Source organism: Mobula hypostoma, chromosome 23 (genome assembly GCF_963921235.1).
Source record: "Mobula hypostoma chromosome 23, sMobHyp1.1, whole genome shotgun sequence".
Classification (NCBI taxonomy): Eukaryota; Metazoa; Chordata; class Chondrichthyes; order Myliobatiformes; family Myliobatidae; genus Mobula; species Mobula hypostoma.
In genome coordinates, this window is record NC_086119.1 from 10,257,418 (window position 1) to 10,280,932 (window position 23,515).

Here is a 23,515-nt window from a genome sequence, read left to right on the forward strand (position 1 = left end):
GTATTACAGTGGAGTAAAGGGAATTACAGAAGCATAGGGGAGGAATTGGCCAGAATTGATTGGAAAAGAACACTGGCAGGGATGATGGCAGAACAACAATGGCTGGAATTTCTGGAAGCAATTGGGAAGGTACAGGAATTATGCATCCCAAAGAAGAAGTAGTATTCTAAAGGAAAGATGACACAACCATGACTAACAAAAGAAGTCAAAGCCAAAGAGAGGGCATATAATAGAGCCAAAAATAGTGGGAAGTTAGGGGACATAGTGTCAAGATTCAGGGGAGTAGTTTTTGGACGGAGATAAGGAAGAATTGCTTTTCCCAGAGAGTGGTGAATCTGTGGAATTCTCTGTCCAATGAAGCAATGGAGGCTGCCTCAGTAAATATATTTAAGATAAGGTTGGATAGATTTTTGCATAGTAGGGGAATTAAAGGTTCTGGGGAAAAGGCGGTTAGGTGGAGATAAGTCCATTGCCAGATCAGCCATGATCTTATTGAATGGCAGAGCAGGCTTGACGAGCCAGATGGTCTACTCCTGTTCCTATTTCTTATGTTCTTATGTAGGATTGGGAAGCTTTTAAAAACCAATAGAAGGCAACTAAAAGAGTCATTAAGAAGGTAAAGATGGAATAAGAAAGTTGGCTAGCCAGTAATATTAAAGAGGATACCAGAAGTTTCTTCTGATAAATAAAATGTAAAAGAGAGGCAAGAGTGGATATTGGGCCACTGGAAAATTATGCTGGAGAGGTAGTAATGGGGGACAATGAAATGGCGATGGTATTTTGTGTCAGTCTTCACTGTTGAAGATACTAGCAGTATGGTGTCAGGGATCATGAAGTGTGTGATGTTACTGTAATTAGAGAGAAGGTTCTTGGGAAACTGAGAGGTCTGAAGATAGGTAACTCACCTGGACCAGATGGTGTACACCTCTGAGTTCTGAACGAGGTGGCTGAAAAGATCGTGGTGGCATTAGTAATGATCTTTCAAGAATTCATAGATTCTGGAATGGTTCCAGAAACTGGAAGATTGCAAATGTTACTCCACTCTTCAAGAAGGAAGAGGGGCAGAAGAAAGGAAACTATAGGCCAGTTAGTCTGACCTCAGCATTTGGGAAGATGTTGGAGTCGATCAAGAACGAAGTCTCAGGGTATTTGGAGGCACATGATAAAATAGGTCATTGCATGGTTTCCTCAAGTGAAAATCTTGCCTGACAAATCTGTTGAAATTCTTTGAAGAAATAACAAGCAGGATAGACAAAGGAGAAATAGTTGAGGTTATGTAAGGATTTTCAGAAGGCCTTTGACAAAGTGCCACACATGAAGCTGTTCAGCAAGTTATGAGCCCATGGTATTACAGGGAAGATTCCAGCATGGATAAAGCAGTGGCTTATTGGCGGGAGGCAAAGAGTGGGAATAAAGGAAGCCTTTTCTGGCTGGCTGCCGGTGACTAGTGGTGTTCCACAGGGGTCTGTGTTGGGATCACTTCTTTTTACATTATATGTCAATGATTTGGATGATGGAATTGATGGCTTTGTTGCAAAGTTTTCAGAGCATATGAAGATAGATGGAGGAACAGGTAGTTTTGAGGAAGTCGAGGGACTACAGAAGGACTTAGATTAGGAAAATGGGCAAAGAAATGGCAGTTGGAATACAGTGTTCAGAAATGTATGGTCATGCACTTTGGTAGAAGAAAAAGGGTTGACTATTTTCTAAATGGAGAGAAAATACAAAAAACTGGGGTGCAAAGGGATTTGAGAGTCCTTGTGCAGGATTCCTTAAAAGGTTAATTTGCAGGTTGAGTCTGGTGAAGAGAACAAAGGCAATGTTAGCATTCATTGCAAGAGGAGTAAAATATAAAAGCAAGGATGTAATGTTGAGGCTTTACAAAGCACTGGTGAGGTCTCACTTGGAGTATGTGAACAGTTTTGGGCCCCTTATCTTAGAAAGTGTGTGCTGAAACTGCAGAGGGTTCAAAGGAGGTTCACGAAAATGATTCCAGGATTGAATAGCTTGTCATATGAAGCGCCTTTGATTTCTCTGGGCCTGTATTCACTAGAATTCAGAAGAATAAGGGGTGACCTCATTGAAAGCTATGAAATCGTGAAAGGCCTTGATAGAGTGGATGTGGAGAGAGTGTTTCCTTTGTGTGAGACTAAGACCAGAGGACACAACCTCAGAATAGAGGGGCATCCTTTTAGAATGGAGATGAGGAATTTCTTTAGCTAACCAGGGGTGAATCTGTGGAATTCTTTGACACAGGCAGCTTTGAAGACCAAGTCTTTATTATATTTAAGACAGAAATCGATAGATTCTTGAGTGGTCAGGACATGAAGGGACACAGGGAGAAGGCCAGAGATTGGGAATCAGAGGAAAATTGAATCAGCATGATGAAATGGTGGCGCAGACTCAATGGGTCAAATGGCCTAATCCCGCTTCTATATCTTATGGTCTAATAGAAAGTTTTGTGTTCAAGTTCTACCTCAGAACCTGCTGCACTAAAATGCGAGATGATTCTCCATTACAGTAATAAGGGATTGCCACACAAGGGTACGTTATATTTAGATGAAATGAGTAACGTGGTCCATCTCCTCAGTCAGGTGAATTTTAAAAAATCACAATGCTGTTTTGCAAGAAAGTCCGGGAATTGGTTCTGGTGCTCCAAGTCAATACTTATCCTTGACTGCCATTAAAAGTAGATTGCTGTACATGACTTGATTGTTTTGCAGTTTACAGCAATGTCAACATAAATAATCTTTTATTAGCTGTAAAGTACTCCGCTACACATGAAAGGTGTTATTAGAAAAGCAACTACGTCTTTGTATGTTTCCCACACTTGTAACCACAACAGATGGTTATTTCAGTGATAGTGGCAAGATTATTCTTCTGATCAATATCTTAAAATTCCAAATCTCCTGTGTTGGCATTCAATTTTATCTCCTGTGCTACATAAGAATATTTGTGCAAGAGTTTTTAATTTGGGAAATAGAACACCCTCTACGGCGTGGATTTTTGTCTGCACTGGTGGTGTAGTGGTACCTGCACCCAAGCTTCGTAACAGGTGGTCCTGGGTTCGAATCTGGCTGGCTCCTTGCAAGCTTTCCATCTGCTGGGTAGAGTGGAAAAACTAGCAACTCAGCCTTATAAGGAAACAAGTGCTAAAGAATTGGTAAGGCTGCCACCCAATTTGCCAAACAAGGTGTGGGGAGGAACTTTACCTTTACTTCTTTTTATAGCCTGGATTTTTACCAAACGTGAAGGTAGCCAGAGGGCCTTTTAAAGAGTATATTTAAAATAAAGCTGATATGATTACAAAAAAATGGATATGTTTGGTAACTATAGCTTATGGCTAATTATTGATTGTCTTTTGTTAGTGTTACAAATGCTAAGATGGGGGACTGCTACTAAATCTTCATTTGCAAGGATCCTGGGGAAGTGGATGGATGTGGATGGGGGAGTAGATTGGATTGAAATTGCAGGGAGATTTAAACCCATGAACAAAAATTGAGGCATTTTGTATGAGGCATGGAATGCTAAAGTTGGGCATGGTGCACGGTTGCTAGGATTTAGTGACTATCAGAGTGGGCAAGTATAATGGGGAAGTTGAACTTGAAATTGGATAGGGTGCATGATTTAGGTGAGATATGTGGCATATACTTACTGTAGGATTTCAGTTGAGAAAGCATGTGAGCAGTTGAGTCTGGTGATGATTAAGGTATGCACAATGACTTCACTATCAGGCTGAGGTTAAGCAAAGATGGATGATGGTGTAAACATGTATTATTTGTAGTGAGGTGAAGGTGGAGTTCAAGTTTAGTTTGCTGACCAATGCTTTGGTATTGTGAATGCTCTGATTCCACATTATACAGTTGTTAGGCAACAGCAGGTAGTGAGTTTCTGGAACTTTTGCTCAGCACTGTAAAACATTCCACTGTTAAACCAGATTAGATTATAGTGGATGAGATGGGTTTAAAGTACCATGGTCATGGGTGAAATTGTTTGCGGTAATTCAAAACTAATTGTGTTTATGACACCAACCAGTGGTTTAATGTTTGATTATAAGAATATTATTACATTTATTGGATTACAATTTCACTTAAGAGGATTTTTTTTTAATGAACATACTTACCTTGAGTTATTGGGATAAAGCATAGAAAAACATAGAAACCCTACAGCACTATACAGGCCCTTTGGCCCACAATGTTGTGCCAAGCATGTTCTTCATTGTGAAAAATATACGTAGTATGTTATGAGTACCTATTAACAAACCCTGCATCTAATTGACACTACAGTCTGATAATTGTCCATGAAATGTGTGGATTTGTATCTGCAAGACTTAGAAAGACTTATTTAGAAAGACTTTAGCTAGCACTTACTTTGTGCCGTTAACTGATGTGGAATGTACTTGGTATAGTTGAATAAGGGTAAATGTAGAATACTTGCAAGTTAAGTTGTCCCAGGAGAGTGTTAAACTGGTTCAAATTTGTCAAAACCAATTTAGGACACTATCAAAATTGTTCATACACACTCTGCTCAACGTGGGATTGGGAGGGAATATTAGAGGTTTTCCTCCCCTCAGTGTTGCAAGGCCCGTGAGTTTTAAATCACAATTCAGTTCCTCATTTTAATTAGTTGTTCTTGCCTCTCCTCCAACCCTCTCATTTTCCATAAACTATCTTTAGCTGAATCTGGTAATAAAATTTGCAGCTTTAAATTCCTAGTTTTAGCCCCCCCCCATGGATTCTGATATTGAAAGCTATTTTCTCCAGGACATTTCCCAACCCACAAGAAATGTACTTGCCTGATGAGCACAGATCCAACGCTGTTTTAAGAAAATTGGATTGGAATATTAAAGGCACTGCAGTGATTAAACCAAAGTGCAGCTTCTCTCTGGTTTATTAAATTTATTATTTTAATGTAATTGTTTATTAACCCACTACCTAATGTTTATCTATTTTAAAACTAGATGAGTTTCAGGGCTGTTGGATTGTTTATGTGGATTCCATGATTGTAAAGTGTTTTTATTTGTTACTGGGAGATTAGAATATAAAAGTAGGGAGGTTATACCTCAATTATATAGGGCAGTGGTGAGGCAACGTTGCTGTCCATTTTTAAGGAAGAGAGTAAATGCACTAGAAACAGTTCAGAGAAAAGTTTAAGCTAGTAACTAGAATGGGTGGGTTGTCTTGTGAGAAAGGGTTGGACAGCTACTCTTGTATAACACCTGCAATTCAGGAGAGGAGAACCATTACCTCACCGTGTGCCCATGAGCCGCTAACTCACCGTGTGCACGCGATGCTTCCATGAACCGTGACCTCACCATGTGCTCGCGGTGTTTCCATGAGCCGCTAACTCACCGTGTGCATGCGATGCTTCCATGAACCGTGACCTCACCATGTGCTCGCGGTGTTTCCATGAACCACGACCTGACCATGTGCACGCGGTGTTTCCACAGGCCGCTACCTCACCATGTGCACGTGGTGTTTCCATGAGCCGCTAACTCACCGTGTGCACACAATATTTCCATGAACCGCAACCTCACCGTGTGCTCGCGGTATTTCCATGAACCACGACCTCACTGAAGTGCACACGGTGTTTCCATGAGCTGCTAACTCACCATGTGCACGCGGTGTTTCCATGAAACATGACCTCACCCTGTGCACGTGGTGTTTCCATGAACCGTTACCTCACCATGTACACACGATGTTTCCACCAGCCATGACCTTACTGTGTACACATGATGTTTCCGTCAACCGTGACCTCATCGTGTGCACACAGTGTTTCCATGAACCGTTACCCTCACCGTGTGCACACGGTGTTTCCATAGACCACAACCTTACTGTGTGCACGCGGTGTTTCTGTGATCCGCGACCTCACCATGTGCATGTGTTTCCGTGGACCGTTACCTCACCGTGCGCACACGGTGTTTCCATGGACCGTTACCTCACCGTGTGCACGCGGTGTTTCCATAGACCACGACCTTACTGTGTGCACGCGGTGTTTCTGTGATCCGCGACCTCACCATGTGCATGTGTTTCCGTGGACCGTTACCTCACCGTGTGCACGCGGTGTTTCCGCGAACCGTTACCTCACCGTGTGCACGCGGTGTTTCCGTGAACCGTTACCTCACCGTGTGCACGTGGTGTTTCCGTGAACCGTTACCTCACCATGTGCACGCGGTGTTTCCGTGATCCGCGACCTCACCGTGTGCACGCGGTGTTTCTGTGAACCGCGACCTCACCATGTGCACGCGATGTTTCCAGGGACCACGACCTCACCGTGTGGCAAGTGGTGTTTCCATGAACTGTCACCTCACCATGTGCACGTGGTATTTCTGTGAATCACGACCTTACCATATGCACACGGTGTTTCCCTGACCCATTATTTCAGTACTTTTTTTTCTTTGTTTGCACTACTTATTTAATTTAGCTTTTAAAAGTACATATACTTACTGTAATTTAGTTTTTTTAATTATGTAATGCAACGTACTGTTACTGAGTAACAACAAATTTCACAACATATGCCAGTGATATTAAACCTGATTCTGATTGTCTTGTGGGAAAGTGCTGAACAGAGGGGTAGGTACTGTTTAAAAATAAAGTATTGCCCATTTAAGAAAGGGACTCTGAAATAATGTGGGCGGTGGAAACAGTGAATTTGAATATATTTCCAAGTCAGAGGTTACTGGGTTTTTGTTAAGCAGCAAAGTGAAAGATTACCACAGGCAGTTGGGAATGTAGAGTTGAGGCTACAATCACATCAGATCTTATTACATCGTGAAGCAAGCTCAAAGGGTTTGCAAATTCATATGTGTGTATTTGTTTTGAGACAGGCAAAGCTTTTAAGAGAGTATGAAGAACAAATATAGTGATCTGAAGTAGAAATGGTGTTCTGATTGTTATACCCTAACCCCAGAGTAATGAATACTTTCCATGTGAGAGTATGTTGCAAACATTGTTTTAGCTAGTACATGTAATGTTGTAATGTAATTTATTTTGATGTAATGAGTCTAATCTTATTGACGTTAACATTGTTTGATATTCTCATGCTTGATAAACAATCATAGAATTGCACTTTCAGCCCACCTCATTCATGCTGACTGATGCCAGTGCTGACATTATTTGACAGCATAATACCCATATTCCTCTTTTGGCCTTTCCTTGCAAAATAATATCAATATTAAATATGAGTACCTGTCCAAATGCCTTTGAATTATTGTAATTGTATCTGCCTCTTCTATCTACTTTGGCAGCTCCTTCCAGAAACCCATCATCTTATGCTCGAAAAACCTATCTCTCTGATCTCCTTTAAATTTTTCTCCACTTACCTGTGCCCTCTAGTTCTAGACTCCCCTTCCATGAGGAAAAAGAAACTGCCCTTCATAATTTTATAAACCTCCATAAAATCACTTCTTACCTCTTATCTTACAGTGAGAATAAATTCAGGCTATCCGTTCTCTCCTTATAACTAAGTCCTTTATTTGAGGTAATATCCTGGTGAAATCTGTTCTGCATTCTCTCTATTTCTGCCATGTCCTTTCTCTCATGCAGGGTTTGCCAACCTTTATTATGCCAGGACCAATGCCATTAAGCAAGGGGTCCATGGACCCCAGGTTTGGAACCCCTGCAATCAGAAAACTGTGTGCAATGCCTCCAGTGTCTGGATTAAACTCTTCCTGCAAGTGCCTTGCCCATCTTTTCAGCTGTTACTCCCATTCTTACTCTATCTTTAAATTGCCCTGCACATTTATACATGCAGTGCAGGAGGCAGATGTTCCTTCTGACGGATGTGTGCAATTGCAAAGCAAATCCTAAAAAACTAAGCACTGGTTCAAAGCTAACAGACTCAATTGACTTGGAACATTTTTCTGAATTACTTTATGAAAGATAAACCTCTTCAGTTCATTGACCACTTTTAGAATTCCATATTGTGTGAGATCAGTGTATTTCAAGCTGTACTTTGCAAATCATATTATTGCTAATTAGTTCTCCTGCATTAGCTTAGACTCCAGTGCTGATGGAAGTGCAGCAAGATAGCTGGCAACCGATTTCACCAAGGCTGATAGGATGGCATTGTTCTAATGTTCTTTTAGTTTGATATTTCAGATATGTTCAGTTATCTGGAAAAAATGCACTCAGTAAATGTTAAGACACATCTGTAAGTCTTGGATCGATGAAACCAATGATTGAGTGGGATATTTTCCAGCACAAAATAGATAGAACATAACGTATTACATTCAGTCTATCATCAAACAGTAGATGGGTGGAAAGTAGCAAAGTAATGAATTCTTGGTAATCAATAGTTATTTGGCAGCTTGGTTATCTATGGTTATCTGACAGCTTGGTAATCGATAGCTATCTGGTAGCCAATATGTGGAGATTTGACGGATGTGTGAATGCTGGTTCAGAATGTCCAAAGAAATATTTTGTTTCAGCATATATTATTTTCTCAAGAATGTACCATTTTTACATTTGGCACAATAATTATCAGAGTTTTTAATTTGTTTTAAAACAAATTAATTTCTCTTACTCACTTTGTCATTCTGGTGATCTCTAACACTACAGTTGGAAGATTAATTTATGAGAGATTTAGAGAACATTGCATGTTGTCAAGAAGGCATTATGCAATGGATTCTGGTTAATTGGGGCACATTAGAACCAGTGCATCTTGGCTCAATTAAGCAGCTGTCCCAATTAACTGAAGTTTCATGGAAATGGTTAAAAGTATAAAAAAGACAAACTACCGTTTGAGTATCAAATTATATATATTTAAATGAAGCACAGAACAAATTAGAACGCTATCAATACTACTACAGCGCTGTAAAACTGTATTAGTTCCAAGAATAATTTGGCGTACGCTGTCGTGTTCTTTTGATTAGAGGAACAAATCTAGTTCAAATCTAGTTCAGATATGGACTGCCTTCATACAATGCTACCAACAACTTCATCCTCCAAATCTTCATTTTCATTGTAACATTCAAGATGGTTGCCAATACCTTCAGATACTTTGTAGTTCCTATCTTGTTTACAGTGAAATAGTTTCATTTTCACTCCTGGCTGTTTCTGCCATCTCCAACCTGAGTGCCTAAAACTGCAGTGAGCAAAATAGTTCTGAATTGCTTAACTGCTTATTTCTCAGCAACTATCAGTGACTGAAATCACCGCTTTTTGAACACAAACACTCTCAACTGTCACTATTTAAAAGCTGTTCGCTCTACGCTCAGTATAGTGACTAGTAGCCACACAATGCACACATCTGAAGATAGCTTAAAAACAGTATGACAACAGTCTCCAGTCCCAGCTAAGCAGCAGAGTATCTCAAATAAACAAAGAAAATCCCAGCTGTTCTTTGATTAGGTTTTGTTCTTTAAGAGTTGGCCCAAATAAGCAGCTGCCCCGAATTAATTAGAATCCACTGGAACTTCGAGGATTCTAAATTTTAGAGAAGAAGCCTCTGGTGGGTTCTTTACTCTCATACGGTTCGAGAGACCAGTCGATCTATCAAGTCTATGCCAGCACCAAGAACGATTCAGTCAATGTCATCGTCCCACTTATTTCCCTGAAATCCAGTTTTTTCCATATGCCCATTAACTCCTTCCTGATTCTCCTACCATCTGCCTACTCTAGGGATGGTTTATAGTAACCAATGAAACTACCAACCCATATATTTTGGGGATGTGAGCAGAAACTGGAACATCTGGAGTGAGCCCACATGGCCAATCCCCAGACTGATAGGACTGGTTTGAGCCTGACCATTACTTCTTGTTCCACCATTGTGTTGCCCGTATAGCTGATGAGTAATGGGATGCATGCATAGAGCAGACACACTAAAAGCAGTTTGGCTGAAGGAAGACAAGAATGTGTACAAGCTTTCAAAAGTTGGAATAAAGTTATAAATGGACATGGAAGTGAGCTTTTTTTGAATATTGGTGATGATGACAAACTTGACTGGTTGATGCCTGTTAATTCATGGGCAGATTTTTCTGAACTCAGTATTATGACCAGGTTTCATGTATGAATGAGGTTAGTGAAAAGGTTGTGGCACATTTTATCCTGGAAAGACAAATCACAGAGTTGTATACTGCATACATATTTTGATAATAAATGTCTTTGAACCTTACATTCTTTGCTTCTACGAAGGTATTGGGTAAAGACTTCAGGATATTCAACCTCCAACTAGTGGTTGCTAATGAAAAATATCAACTCCTGCCTGAGAAACAACTTGGATCTGCTTCAATTTGCCTGTCAGAACAACAAGTCCACAGCAGATGCCATTTCATTGTCTCCTCACTCAACCCTGGAACATCTGGATAGTGAAGGTTCATGCATCAGGATGCTCTTTATCTACTACAGCTTGGCATTCAATGCTATCATCTCCTCAAAACTAATCAATAAGCTTCAAGACCTTGGCCTTATTACCTTCTAGTGCAATTAGATCCTTGATATCCTGACTTGCAGACCCCAGAGAGTTTGGATTGGCAGCAACTTCTGCTCCACAATCTCCATCAGCACAGGTGTTTAGTCTCCTGCTCTTCTCACTTTACACTAATGACTGTGAGGCAAAGCACAGCTCAGAATCGAGTTTATTATCACCGGCATGTGATGTCCAATGCCATATGTAGGTTTGCTGATGACACCACTGTCATAGGCCGAATCAAAGGTGGTGATGAATCAGCATATAGGAGAGAGATTGAAAATGTCATTGAGTGGTGTTATAACAACAACCTCATACTCAATGTCATCAAGACCAAGCAGCTGATTAGTGACTTCAGGAAGAAGAAACCAGAGGACCAAGAGCCAGTCCTCATCAGGAGATCAGAGATGGAGAGGGTCAACAACTTTTAAATTCCTCAGTGTTATCATTTCGGAGGATCTGTCCTGGGTCCAGCATGTAAGATCCATCACAAAGAAAGCATCGCATGCCTCTACTTCCTTAGAAGTTTGCGAAGAATGGGCACGACATCTAAAACTTTGGCAAACTTCTATAGATGTGTGCTGGAGAGTATTTTCACTCATTGCATCATGGCCTGGTATGGAAACACTAAAGCCCTTGATTTGAAACCAAAAAGTAGTGGATACGATCCAGTCCTTCATGGGTAAAGCCCTTCTCAACATTGAGCATATCTACACAGGAAAACAGTATCCATCATCAAGGACCCACATCATCCAGTCTTCTCACTGCTGCCGTCAAGAAGGTGGTACAGGAGCCTCAGAACCCACAACACCAGGTTCAGGAACAGTTATTGCCCCTCAACCAGTCTGTTGAACCAGAGAGGATAACTCTGTTTACCCCATTGTTGAACTGTTCCTATAACCTATTGACTCACTTTAAAGGACTCTTCATCTAGCATTCTTGATCTTTATTGCTTATTTGTTTATTTATATGTATATGCATATTTTGTTGTCTTTTGCACATTGCTTGTTTGTCTGCCCTGTTGGGCGCAGTCTTGCATTGATTCAATTATGTTTCTTGGATTTACTGTGAATGCCTGCAAGAAAACAAATCTTGGGGTTGTATATGATGACATGCATGTACTTTGATAATAAATTTACTTTGAACTTTGAACTACAAAAGCAATAATAGAATATAATGCTTTAGGCTTGTGTATATTGATATCAACTTGGTTATTTCTTCTGCTTTTCCCCCCTTTGACATAGCTGAAATGTTCTCAAAATAATCAGAGTTGTTGGAATTCATCATGTAACTAGCATGTATTTTCTCCTGGTCTGTGATGGAGTTTAGGTATTGAATTCAGCTCAGGCAGCCAATTGCTAGTTCCATTTGCTTCTGTTTTTGCAGCTGCGTCTTTTGGGGAAGTGGGAAGTATTCTAGCAGGTTCCTGATGAGAGCAGAAGATCAGTAAGTTTTGAAGGTCTCAGGTTGTACTGCTTGCTACAGAGTACCTAGCCTCTGCCATACTCTTGCAGTCACTGGATTTATAAGACTGGTCTGCTTCAGCTTCTGGATGTGGACGGTCTCCAAGATGGGTATTTACTGTAGTTGCCCATGAGCTAAAGCTAGCAACAATCAAGGAATGGAAATTTGTAGAATGTGGTCCCACACACCTGAAAACCTTGTCCTTGGTAGTAATGGTTGAATGTTTGGGCAAAAGGTAGAAGGTTGCCACAAAACAGCAAATTTCCTGACATATAAGAATGCCAGTAACATTATACTGTCTTAAATCAACATGCACCTCACATTTTGTGTCAACCTGTCAAACTTCAGGCCATGCACTCAGGGATGTGTGTTAATATTGTTTTGTATCTATGTGCTGAACTATACAATAGTGCTAGAAAGTTTGTGAACCCTGTAGAATTTTCTCTATTTCTGCATAAATATGAGCTAAAATATGATCAGATCTTCACTTGTCCTAAAACTAGATAAAGAGAGCCCAATTAAATAAATAACACAAACACATTATACTTGTTCATTTATTTGTTGAGAAAAATAATCCAGTATTACATGTTTTTGTTGGAAAAAGTATGTGAACCTCTGGGTTAATGCCTCCTTCAAGAAGGTATTTGGAGTCAGGTGTTCCAATCGATGAGATGAGATTGGAGGTGTGGGTTGTGGAGGTGCCCTGCCCTATAAAAAGACACACCAAGTCAGGTTACTGACAAAGCCTGCTCTTCTCAAGAAAGATCTATTTACGTGTACTTTGCCTCGATCAAAACAACTTTCAGAGGAACTTAGAAGAAGAATTGTAGAGATGCATGAAGCTGGAAAAGGCTACAAAAACATTTCTAAAGACCTGAGTGTTCATCAGTCCACGTAAGCGAAATTGTCTACAAATGGAGGAAACTCAGTACTGTTGCTACTCTCCCTTGGCGTGGGCGTCCTGTGCACTGAGCACAACGTGCAATGCTGAAGGAGGTGAAAAAGAATCCAAGGGGAACAGCAAAATACCTGCAGTGTTTTTTGTGTTATTTGTTTAATTAGGTTCCCTTTATCTGGACCCGGCTGGTGGCGTAGTGGCATCAGTGCCGGACTTTGGGATGAAAGGTCCCGAGTTTGAATCCAGCCGGCTCCCCTGCACGCTTTCCATCCGTGCTGGGTTACGAGCTGGTGATCTCTTTGGAAACTCACCCGGCAGAGCGCAATGGCAAACCACCACTGTAACTTGCCTCGTACGCGGTGCCCCACGTCAGAGAGGCGTGGAGGGAAATCATCCGCTAACCGGAGAAACTCCGGATGCAACGTACCTTTCCTTTTTTTCTCTTTATCTAATTTTAGGACTTGTTTGAAGAACTGATCTTATTTTAGGTTATATTTATGCAGAAACAGAAAATTCTGCAGGGTTCACGAACTTTCTCAATGCTACTGTATGTACTATGTGTGACCATATATTCTGTGTTTCTCACCTTAACCCCAGAGGAACAATGTTTCATTTAGCTGTATATATGTGTATGGTTGAATAATAATAAACTTGATATTTTTGGTTGAAGATTTGATGGTAGTTATTTTATTCAAAGCCAAGGTAAAGATAGATTTCGCTTATTGGCATATGTGTGGTGATATTTGTTGTTTAGATGCATGTTAGAATGCAGTTCCATTAACAAGTAACTTTGCTCTCTTATGAACTAAATTGATTTACTTCTGGAAATATCAGTCACTCAACTTTTCTGCTGAGCTGACAAAGGCATTGGTGAAATAACTGAAGAATGTTGGTTTGGCAATGTTTCTCTGAGGAAACTTCTGCTGAAAGATCCAATAATTGTTGTCTGACAATGGCACCAAATTGCTGGGTGTTCCAGTGAAATCTTGCGTCTGTGTCATTCCTTATCCACTTGACATGTATGGCTTCGTTTTATTCCTAAAGTTTGCCTTGGTCAGGGTCCTTTACTTATTCAGTTTTTTGGGATCTTGTGATCATTGTTAAGGCAAACATTTATTATCGATCTGTTGTTACCCATGAGATGTGAAGGTGAGCCAAACTGAGCAACAATTAAAGAATGGGAATTTACAAATTGTGTTCCTGTGCATATGAAGCCCTTGTCCTTAGTAGCAATGAAGGGTTTGGTAAAAGAATGAATGGTGCCACAAAGCAGCAAGTTTCACAACATATGTTAGTGATAATAAACCTGATTCTGAAGTAACTGTTGTGTATTTTGCAGGTAACAGATTGCAGCCATCTGGCAGAGAGAATGAATGTTTAGGGTGATAGATGGGTTACCAGTCTAGAAAGGCACTTAGTCTGGAATGTTTCTTGAGCTTCATGAGTTTTGAAACTGTTCATCTGAACTGATGTTGAACAACGCATTTTGATTTGTTTTATTTTGTTCAGTTGTTTTATGAGGAAAGCATTGGCTTTGGTGTTTCTTTTTTGTTTCTTATGGAGTCATTAGCAGTTTTGCTTACGTAAGAATTAAAATTCAGGATGCAGACTTTAAAATGAGACATAGTACAGATAAATAACATTGGTGTTCTATTTGCTGATATTTGATGTAAATGGATTTAGTTTCAATACTCGGAAGAACTTTGTACTTTCTGCCATGTGACTAATCATGTGCATGCACACTGGGAATATTTATAGTTGGTTGCCAGCTGCTGGCTTTTGGTATTTTGCCTGCTTCTCTGAGCGAGACTCGATTGCAAAACATTAATGCTTGTAAACAGAGAAAAAAATTGTGTTCTTGTTTTGCAAAAATCCTAAAGTTTCATGGCCAATTTAATTTTACAGAGAGTTAGAGATACTGGAAATAAATGTGAGCATCTTGTGTTTAGTTTGTTCTTTCTGTGAACAAATGCAAGCAATTCTTTCCTCTCCATAACCCGTCTAAAGACAGTAAGAATTGTTTGCACCAGCAAATGTTAACACTGTCCAGAATGAATACTTGTCCTAGTTCAATTTTGGATATTTTATTTTTGACTCCAACTGTTTAAGAATGTTGGGTTGTTTGTATTTTTCCTCTTTTCAGAGACAGAATTCACTGAGAAACATATTCTTTTTTTTTCTGTGCTGACCCAAGAGAAGTGGTTGAGGAATTGTCCCAGCTTGCACTTTGTAGAGCTATGAAACAGTCCTGAATTTCCACACTCTCGGCACATTCAGTGTGGATTGGTGATAACACATCCTCCTTGCTGACAAACACTGGCGCACCTCAGGGGTGTGTGCTTAGCCCATTGTTCTCTATATACACATGACTGTATGGCTAGGCATAGCTCAAATACCATCTATAAATTTGCTGACGATACAACCATTGTTGGTGGAATCTCAGGTGGTGACAAGAAGGCGTACAGCAGTGGGATATGCCAACTAGTGGAGTGGTGCCGCAGTAACAACCTGGCACTCAATGTCAGTAAGACAAAAGAGCTGATTGTGGACTTCAGGAAGGGTAAGACGAAGGAACACACACCAATCCTCATACAGGAATCAGAAGTGGAGGGAGTGAGCAGCTTCAACTTCCTGAGTGTCAAGATCTCTGAGGATCTAACCTGGTCCCAACATATCGATGTAGTTATAAAGAAGACAAGACAGCGGCTATACTTTATTAGGAGTTTGAAGAGATTTGGCATGTCAACAAATACACTCAAAAACTTCTATAGTTGTACTGTGAAGAGCATTCTGACAGACTGCATCACTGTCTGGTATGGAGGGGCTACTGCACAGGACCGAAAGAAGCTGCAGAAGGTTGTAAATCTAGTCAGCTCCATCTTGGGTTCTAGCCTACAAAGTACCCAGGACATCTTTAGTGAGCGGTGTCTCAGAAAGGCAGCGTCCATTATTAGGGACCTCCAGTACCCAGGGCATACCCTTTTCTCACTGTTACCATCAGGTTAGGAGATACAGAAGCCTGAAGGCTCACACTCAGCGATTCAGGAACAGCTTCTTCCCCTCGGCCATCCGATTCCTAAATGGACATTGAATCTTTGGACACTACCTTACTTTTTTTTAATATACAGTATTTCTGTTTTTGCAGTTTAAAAAATATCTATTCAATATATGTAATTGATTTACCTGTTTATTTATTATTTTTTAATTTTATTTAATTTTTCTCTCTGGTAGATTACGTATTGCTTTGAACTGCTGCCAAGTTAACAAATTTCACGTCACATGCTGGTGATAACCAACCTGATGCTGATTCTGATTCAGAAGTTCCCAGCCTGAGGTCCACAGACCCCTCAAGTTAATAGTAGGGGTCCATGGCATAAAAAAACAGGTTGGGAACCCCTGACTTGGGATCATTTTCTCATTGTTACTGTCAGGGAAGAGGTGCAGAAGCCTGAAGGCACACACTCAGCAATTTATGAACAGCTTCTTCCTCCCGCTGTCCGATTTCTAAATAGACACCGAACCCGTGAACACTACCTCACTACTTTTTATTTCTGTTTTTGCACTATTTATTTAACTATTTAATATACATATACTTACTGTAATTCACCCTTTTCCCTGTATTTATCATGTATTCCTTTGTACTGCTGCTACAAAGTTAACGAATTTCACGACATGTGCCGATGATATCAAACCTGATTTTGATTTAGATTTATCACTATTTTCACTGTCTAATAGAATCAATGGTGAGCAACGTGGCATAAATGTAAATAGTTCTCAGTTAGAACAAATATTTGTGATAAGTATTCAATTTGATTTTATAGCTGCTGTTTAAAATATTTGCATTGATTTATCTGAAGCAAACATTTAACTAAGAACCATCCTGACTGTATCTTCCTACAATCTGTTATTTGTATTTGAGGACTGGATGGTTTGGATTCTCCACAATGTATAGTGACACTTTTCACAGAGTTCGTGAATAAGAACTTTTGAACAAAAGGAGTATTTGCTAGTCAAAGAAATGAATGAGTACTAAGGGGAATGGAGAGGGTGGGGGTTAGTCCAAAGGAGAGAATTTAAAATAAAAGAACAAAAACCAGGTATTGCAAGGCTCCCAGCCTGGGATCCACAGACTCTTCGGTTCATGGTAAGGCTCGATGGCATAAAAATGTTTGGGAAGCCCGGCAGAATTTTGTAGGCAGGCAAGGAAAATAGCTAAGTTGAAATAGTTTGATGTTAAAATTCCAGAGAGCACAATGGCTGAAAGATTGACGTCTCATGTTGGATTTAAGGGAGGCAATAATACAACGAACAGCAAATGGGACAGTCCGGGACATGCAGTTGGCAAAGTTAGCAGCTATTATCAATTAGCCCTTTCAGCAACTGGCTTTGTGAAAATTTTAAAATCTGAATGTGTAGCTAACAAATGCCAGAGCAAATCCTCGTTCAGTATTGTTCTTGGGTCTTAATACAAACACTTATTCTTTAGAAGTGTTGTGGAGTTGGCTTAGTGGTGCTCAGCTGTGTATGGTTTAAATCAGCTGAAGTAAGCTGTTTTTCTGTAACATTTGTTCCTATGCAGCATGTTCAGGAGTAAGCATTTTCCATCCCATAAAGGGGAAAACCTGCCACAGAAGTCATTAATTGGATGTTTTCTTTTCATTTCAGGAGACTCCAAACTCTGTTCATTTGGTGATGGAGGTAAGCCTAAAAAAGACTTTGGCTATAAATTTGTTATACCAGTACAATCAAATAATCTACAGTGCAGTGTATAATTTTATAATTGGCCACTCAGCTCTATTGGTAATTATATTCAAAGTTCAGTTTATTATCAAAGTATGTATTCTTTATACAGCCTTGAGATTCATCTCCCTATAGGCAGCCGCAAAACGAAGAAGTGCAACAGAAGCCATTAAAAGTACAAGGCCATCAAACACCCTATGTGCAGAGAGAGAAAATAATTAAATTGTGCAAACAATAAAAGTAAGCAAATAGCATTCAGAACAGAAGTCCCAGGCTTCACTCTGGCCTGTTTAGGGGCCCATTTTGGTGCAGGCCACAGCCTCAGTTCAATGCAGTGACAAGAAAACCTCGCGGAGCAGCAAGCTGAATGGCCCGTCCTCGCCTCCCGTCCCGACATCCTGACCTTCTCAATCTGGCCTGGCGCTTAAATCATCCAAACCTCAGGTCATGTTTTGCTCTCAGCCCAGAACCTGCCGCTTCGATAACGATTACAGGCCCAAGCCCACCGCTCTGATTTGGCCCGTATCCGGCCTTTTCAATTTGGCTCACCGTTTAAATTGGTCAAACCTCTGGTCTTTCCTCATTCTCGGGCCCGGGCTCAGCCTCAACTTGGTTCTGCGGCATCCACTCAAGCAATGCCATACGCTCATTCCCCAGTCCCCAGCCCGGACCCTGCCACCTCGACTTGGCCCGTACACGTCGCAACACAACCGTTGTCCTGCACCTGCAAACTTCAGTTCACACTGCAAAAGTACCAGGTCGTACAGGCAGTTCAAAAGCTCAACTCTGACAAACAAGTTAATGGGTAAAACACTTAGATGTTCTTGTTGTGGTCTTTTAGTTCTGGTCAAAGCTACTTGCCATTTTAATCATGTTGGATTAGCCCATTAATTAGCCAATACCTGTAATGTCGCCAGCTATAGCACAATGTAATGTGGTGACTGATGTATGAAACTGTATTTCCATATTTGAGAGAAAACAATTCCCTCCTCATCACTCAGTCATTGATGCCTAAAAGGTTCATTTATTGTCAAAGCATGTATCCATATACAACTCTGAAATTTGTTTTCTTCAAGTAGCCATGAATCAAAGGACGAACATAAAAGTCATTCATATGGAAACAACGATTCCCCCACGCACAAAAAAGGAATGACATCCCATCATCAACCCCACTCCCCCCGCACAAAAAGGCTGACAGAACATCAACCCCCAAACACTCTCCCCTCACACAACAATATGGAAAAGGAACTAGCAATTTTAAAAAAAAACACAAAATATAAAAATTGTAAGTCTGGGAAAATAAGTCCACAGTCCATAAATACAATAGTCCAATCTATAAGCGCAGGACCACGATACCACCTTACTGTATCACCGAATTCATTGAAAGAGAAGGATACCACTCAAGTACTGAGGCCTACCCGCCTGCCACAGCAAGCCACACAGCGATAGGCCGCTCACAAATTCCCTCTTCAGCAGCGAATAAATGGAAGGCAGTTGGCACTGAACTTTTGCTCGCCATCCACATTTGCCCCAATGTCTCAATCTTCCTCGATGCTTTAGTCTGCCACATTGCAAATAAATCCTGTTAACAAGAGCACATGTGAGAGAAGGGAAAACTCGTGGGCTTGGATGCAGGTCACTTGCTTTCAAGTACAGGAGAAAGTTGAAAGACTTTTACTCACACGCTTAGCTTTAAAGTCATTTTAAAATCCATCATTTCATTTTAAACCAGCAAAAAAAGGTTAAAGATTGCATGCAGTGATTCAGTGCCAATGCCCAACATGAATTTTGACTATTGCAGCTATTTCTTTTCCTTTCATTTGATATGATCAATGCAAAAATTAGTTTCGATATTTACAAAACCCACAACCTATTCTTACTCCTACATGTTGCAGTGGTCTTCCTTGAGGTAGACTTGTTAATTTCACTCAGGGTAACGCTGATGGAAGGTAGAGTTTCAAGTCACAGTTAGTTAAACTTTGCTGCTTTTTATGTCTTCCTAGGGAGCTAGATTTCTTTTGCTTTGCTATCCAACTTGTAGAGCTATACAGCATAGAATCAGGCCCTTCAGCCCAACTTGTCCATGCTGACTCTGTTACCCAGTGAGCTGGTCCTGTCTGCCTGGGTTTGGCCCTTGATACTCTACGACTCTCCTGTCCATGTGCTGAGCTAAGATAGGTTTTTCATCTTGCTAATGCACCCACCTCAGTCATTAATTCTGGCAGCTCATTCCAAATACACACACCACCAAAGTAATAAGGGTCATTATGCAGCACCTTTTCAAGTCTGCATTTTTGAGTGTTGTTTTATTCCATAATATTGAAATTAATCTTAAGTGACAATAAAATTGCTGAAAATACAAAGCAAGTCAGGCAGCATCTGTGGAGAGGTGTGTGTCTCAATCTTGATGACCACTCAGAACAATTGAAGTGATTCTCTCTCTGTCTATGCTACTGAGCTGCTGCATTTTTCTAAAATTTTCTGGTTTTAATTCCGATTTCTACCATCTGCAGTGTTTTGCTTTTAAGTACAGCAGTTATTAGAATTGGGAAGTATCTACTGATCTAAAAATATTCACATACATTCATCTAATTATACGTTTTGCTGGGTAAGCGGATAATGGAGAATTGATCTTCCTTTGACTGTGGTCCCCTATGGTGCTCTAAATCTTCCATAAGATACATTTATTCTTCAAAATCAAAGTAAATTTATTGTCAAAGTACGTAGTTGTCACAATATACTACCCCGAGATTCATTTTCTTTTGACCATTTACAGGGAAGTAAAGAAATGCAATAGAATTTATGAAAACTACACATAAACAAAGACTAATAAAATAAAACTAATGTGCAAAAGAGGACAAATCATGCAAACAAAAATAAATAATGCTAAGAACATGAGTTTGTAGACTTGTGAGTTGTGGAGTCCATGAAAATGATTCTGTAGGTTGTAGGATCAGTTCAGAGTGGAGGTGAGTGAAGTTATTCATGCCAGTTCAGGAGGCTGATGGTTGTAGGATCATAACTGTTCCTGAACCTGGTGTGGGACCTAAAGCTCCCGTACCTCTCCTGCCCAATGGTAGCACTGAGAAGAGAGCATGGCCTAGGTGGTGTGGGGGTATTATTTGGTCCAAAAGGCATGATGCAACATGCCGAGTATTCAGAGACTTAAACTACTTTGCCATCAGGAACCCCCACCACCCAGTCCGTGCTCTTTTCTCAGTGCTGCCATCAGGGGGAAGGTACAGAAGCCTCAGGACCCACAGCACCAGGTTCAGGAACAGCTGTGACCCTTCAACCATCAGGCTCTTGAACCAAAGGGGATAACTTCACTTGCCCCTGCGTTGAAATATGCCCACAGCCTACAGACTCGCTTTGAAGGACTCTTCATCTTATGTTCTCCATATTTATTACTTAATTATTTATTACTATTATTTCTTTTTGCACAGTATGTTGTCTTTTGCAAAGTGGTTGAATGCCCAAGTTGGTGCTGTCTTTCATTGATTCTAATGATTATTATTCTATTATGGATTTGCTGAGTATGCCCACAAGAAAATAAATCTCAACGTTGTATACAGTGACATAAATGTACTTTGATAATAAATTTACATAGAACTTTACTTGTGTTACTTAGAGTTTGGACAGATTTTTGTGATCAGTGAAATTAGAAATTTAAAATTTGTAAATGGTAATTTCATTCTCTTGGGTAGAACTGGAAGAGAAAGGTATAATTTTTTTTAAATTGTCAATAATAAATGATATTTTAATATTAATTTACTGAAGAATAGTGGTTTTAATATATTGTGCTGATTTAATTTTTTAATTCCCCACAGTACTGCAATGGTGGTGACCTGGCAGATTATCTGCAAGGTAAATTGAAACATTTTTGAATGTAGGTGTTCATGCATTCATTCCTTTCTCTGAGTGGTGTTCAAAGAATTACTCTCATAAAGTGTGGCTGCTGAGCTCATTAAAGTACAAGTAATATATTCAGCATCGTCCTGTTTGTACAATTGTTCATATGATGAAACTTTGAAGCTGAACATCAAAAACTTGAGATCACCGGGGAGGGGGTCCGTGAGTTTGCAATGTAGTGATTTCAGTATTATTTTGTTTAAAAACCCTCTGATTTCACTTTCCCGTTTGTAAATGAGTTTTGTTTGTAACACTGGGTCCTGTTTATCCTCTGACACTATTGGTGTCAAGATTCAGCCCTGTTCCTTAACTTCCCTGAGAGCAAGTGGAGGTTGCCTACGTGAATCGAATTCAACTAGGAGTCAGTTATACACCTGCTTTCACCTTATGCCAGAGTTAGTAAGTCAGAGCATATGACCTGTAAGTTAATCTGAGTCTGCAATAGTAACAGCCTCTAGTCCAATTTTAATGACCATAAGGAGGTAGAATGTGTCACGTAAGCAAAGTAATGTACTTTTTTTTTGCTGTACTCCATTTTTATGATTTAAGTTTGTTTGATATGAAAATGGAAGGCTATGTAGGAGGGAAAAGTTGGATTGATCTTTGGGTAGGTTAAGAGATTGGCACATTATTGTGGGCTGCAGAGGCTGTACTGTACTGTGCTGTAATGTTCCATGTTGTAATTGTTCAGCAGTTGCTGGTGCTCTGTAATAGAATGTTAATCACAAAGTACTTTTGAAATCTTTTTATGGATTTTGTTTCCATTCTGGGTTCCAGTCATGCCATGATGCTTGAGTACATTTATCCTTAAATGAACCTAATCTGTGTAAAGAAAGTGACAGCAGGGTAACTGAAGCATGATGTGCAATTTCCCCCAAATCTTGAGCCAGAAACATGTCTTTATTGGACTTGCCTTCCTCTTCACGACTGATCCTCTACTTGAATCAAGATTGAATAGTTACTGAGACAGGCTTTTTCTGCCATTCAGGACAAATGCATTTATTATAAACATGAGAACGTTTGCAGATGATGGAAATCAAAGCAACACACAAAAAATGCTGGAGGAACTTAGCAGGCCAGGCAGCACCTATGGAAAAGAATAGATAGTCGACCTTTCGGACAGTGACCCTTCCTTGGGACTCAGTGTATTTATTTGGGGGTTTCGAAGTTAAGCTGTAAATTGTACATCATTCTGCAGAGATAAAAATGTTCTTTCTATAATCCTGCATCTCAATAACTGATAAGGAAACACATCTTTACTCCTGACCTGCTTTAAACACTTGTCACAAATTCCAAAGAATGGAACAGCACTGGACAGGCCATTGGACAGAGTGTTGTGCTGATTAGTTGCGTGTGCAGGGTGTATGAAAATCTGAAAATATTGAGGAAGTCATGCAGCACACAGGAAAGCTGTAGGAGAGTTAATATTTCTGACTTGTCCTCATCAAACTGTTCCCGTGGAAAATATTAACATTCTGATCTTTCAGCTGGTCTGACTCTTGTTTTCAGATTTCGTACAATTAGAGATTTCTTTTGCAGCTGAACTTTCTATTTGATTAAATGCTTACATTTCTGTAAATGGCACTCAAGTCTCACAGTCTCTTCAATAATGATTTCATGAAAACTCAGTTCCTTGTATTTTATATTTTTTTTGTTTTAAATAGTCAAAGGAACACTTAGTGAAGACACCATTAGAATCTTCCTCCAGCAGATTGCAGCCGCGATGCGAATACTTCACAACAAGGGAATAATCCATCGTGATTTGAAACCACAGAATATCCTACTTTCTTATGTTAGCCGGAAAAAGTCCAATATGAATGGCATTCGTGTCAAAATAGGTAAAGCTAAAAGATTGATGTCTGTTGCAAAATTGGTTTGTGTGTTTGTTTCCAGTCAATGTACTGAAGAATATGACATTGCACTGTCCTGTATCAGAGTATTCCAAATGGTTTCCAAACAACTTTGCACAAGAATGTCCCAAGTGTAAGCTGTTGTAAATCTCCATGTTATCTAGATTTTTTTTTGAATAGTTCTTGACTTCTGATTGCAACCATTTGTGGTACTATGCTTGGAATTGTATGCACTAATGAGGAG

General features: G+C 40.0%; 1 protein-coding gene across 6 annotated transcripts in view; it reads left to right on the forward strand.

Moving 5' to 3' along the window:
• Positions 1–23,515, forward strand: part of ulk2 (unc-51 like autophagy activating kinase 2) — a 119,425-nt gene that overhangs the window by 30,299 nt on the left and 65,611 nt on the right. For all 6 annotated transcript variants that reach the window (XR_010015891.1, XM_063031303.1, XM_063031304.1 and 3 more), the window contains 3 exons: positions 17,435–17,467; positions 21,340–21,376; positions 23,086–23,259. Coding sequence is in view for 5 of the 6 variants with exons in the window: in XM_063031303.1 (XP_062887373.1) it covers positions 17,435–17,467; positions 21,340–21,376; positions 23,086–23,259 (244 nt within the window). In the remaining variant the exon portion in view is untranslated. The remainder of the gene's footprint in view (positions 1–17,434; positions 17,468–21,339; positions 21,377–23,085; positions 23,260–23,515) is intronic.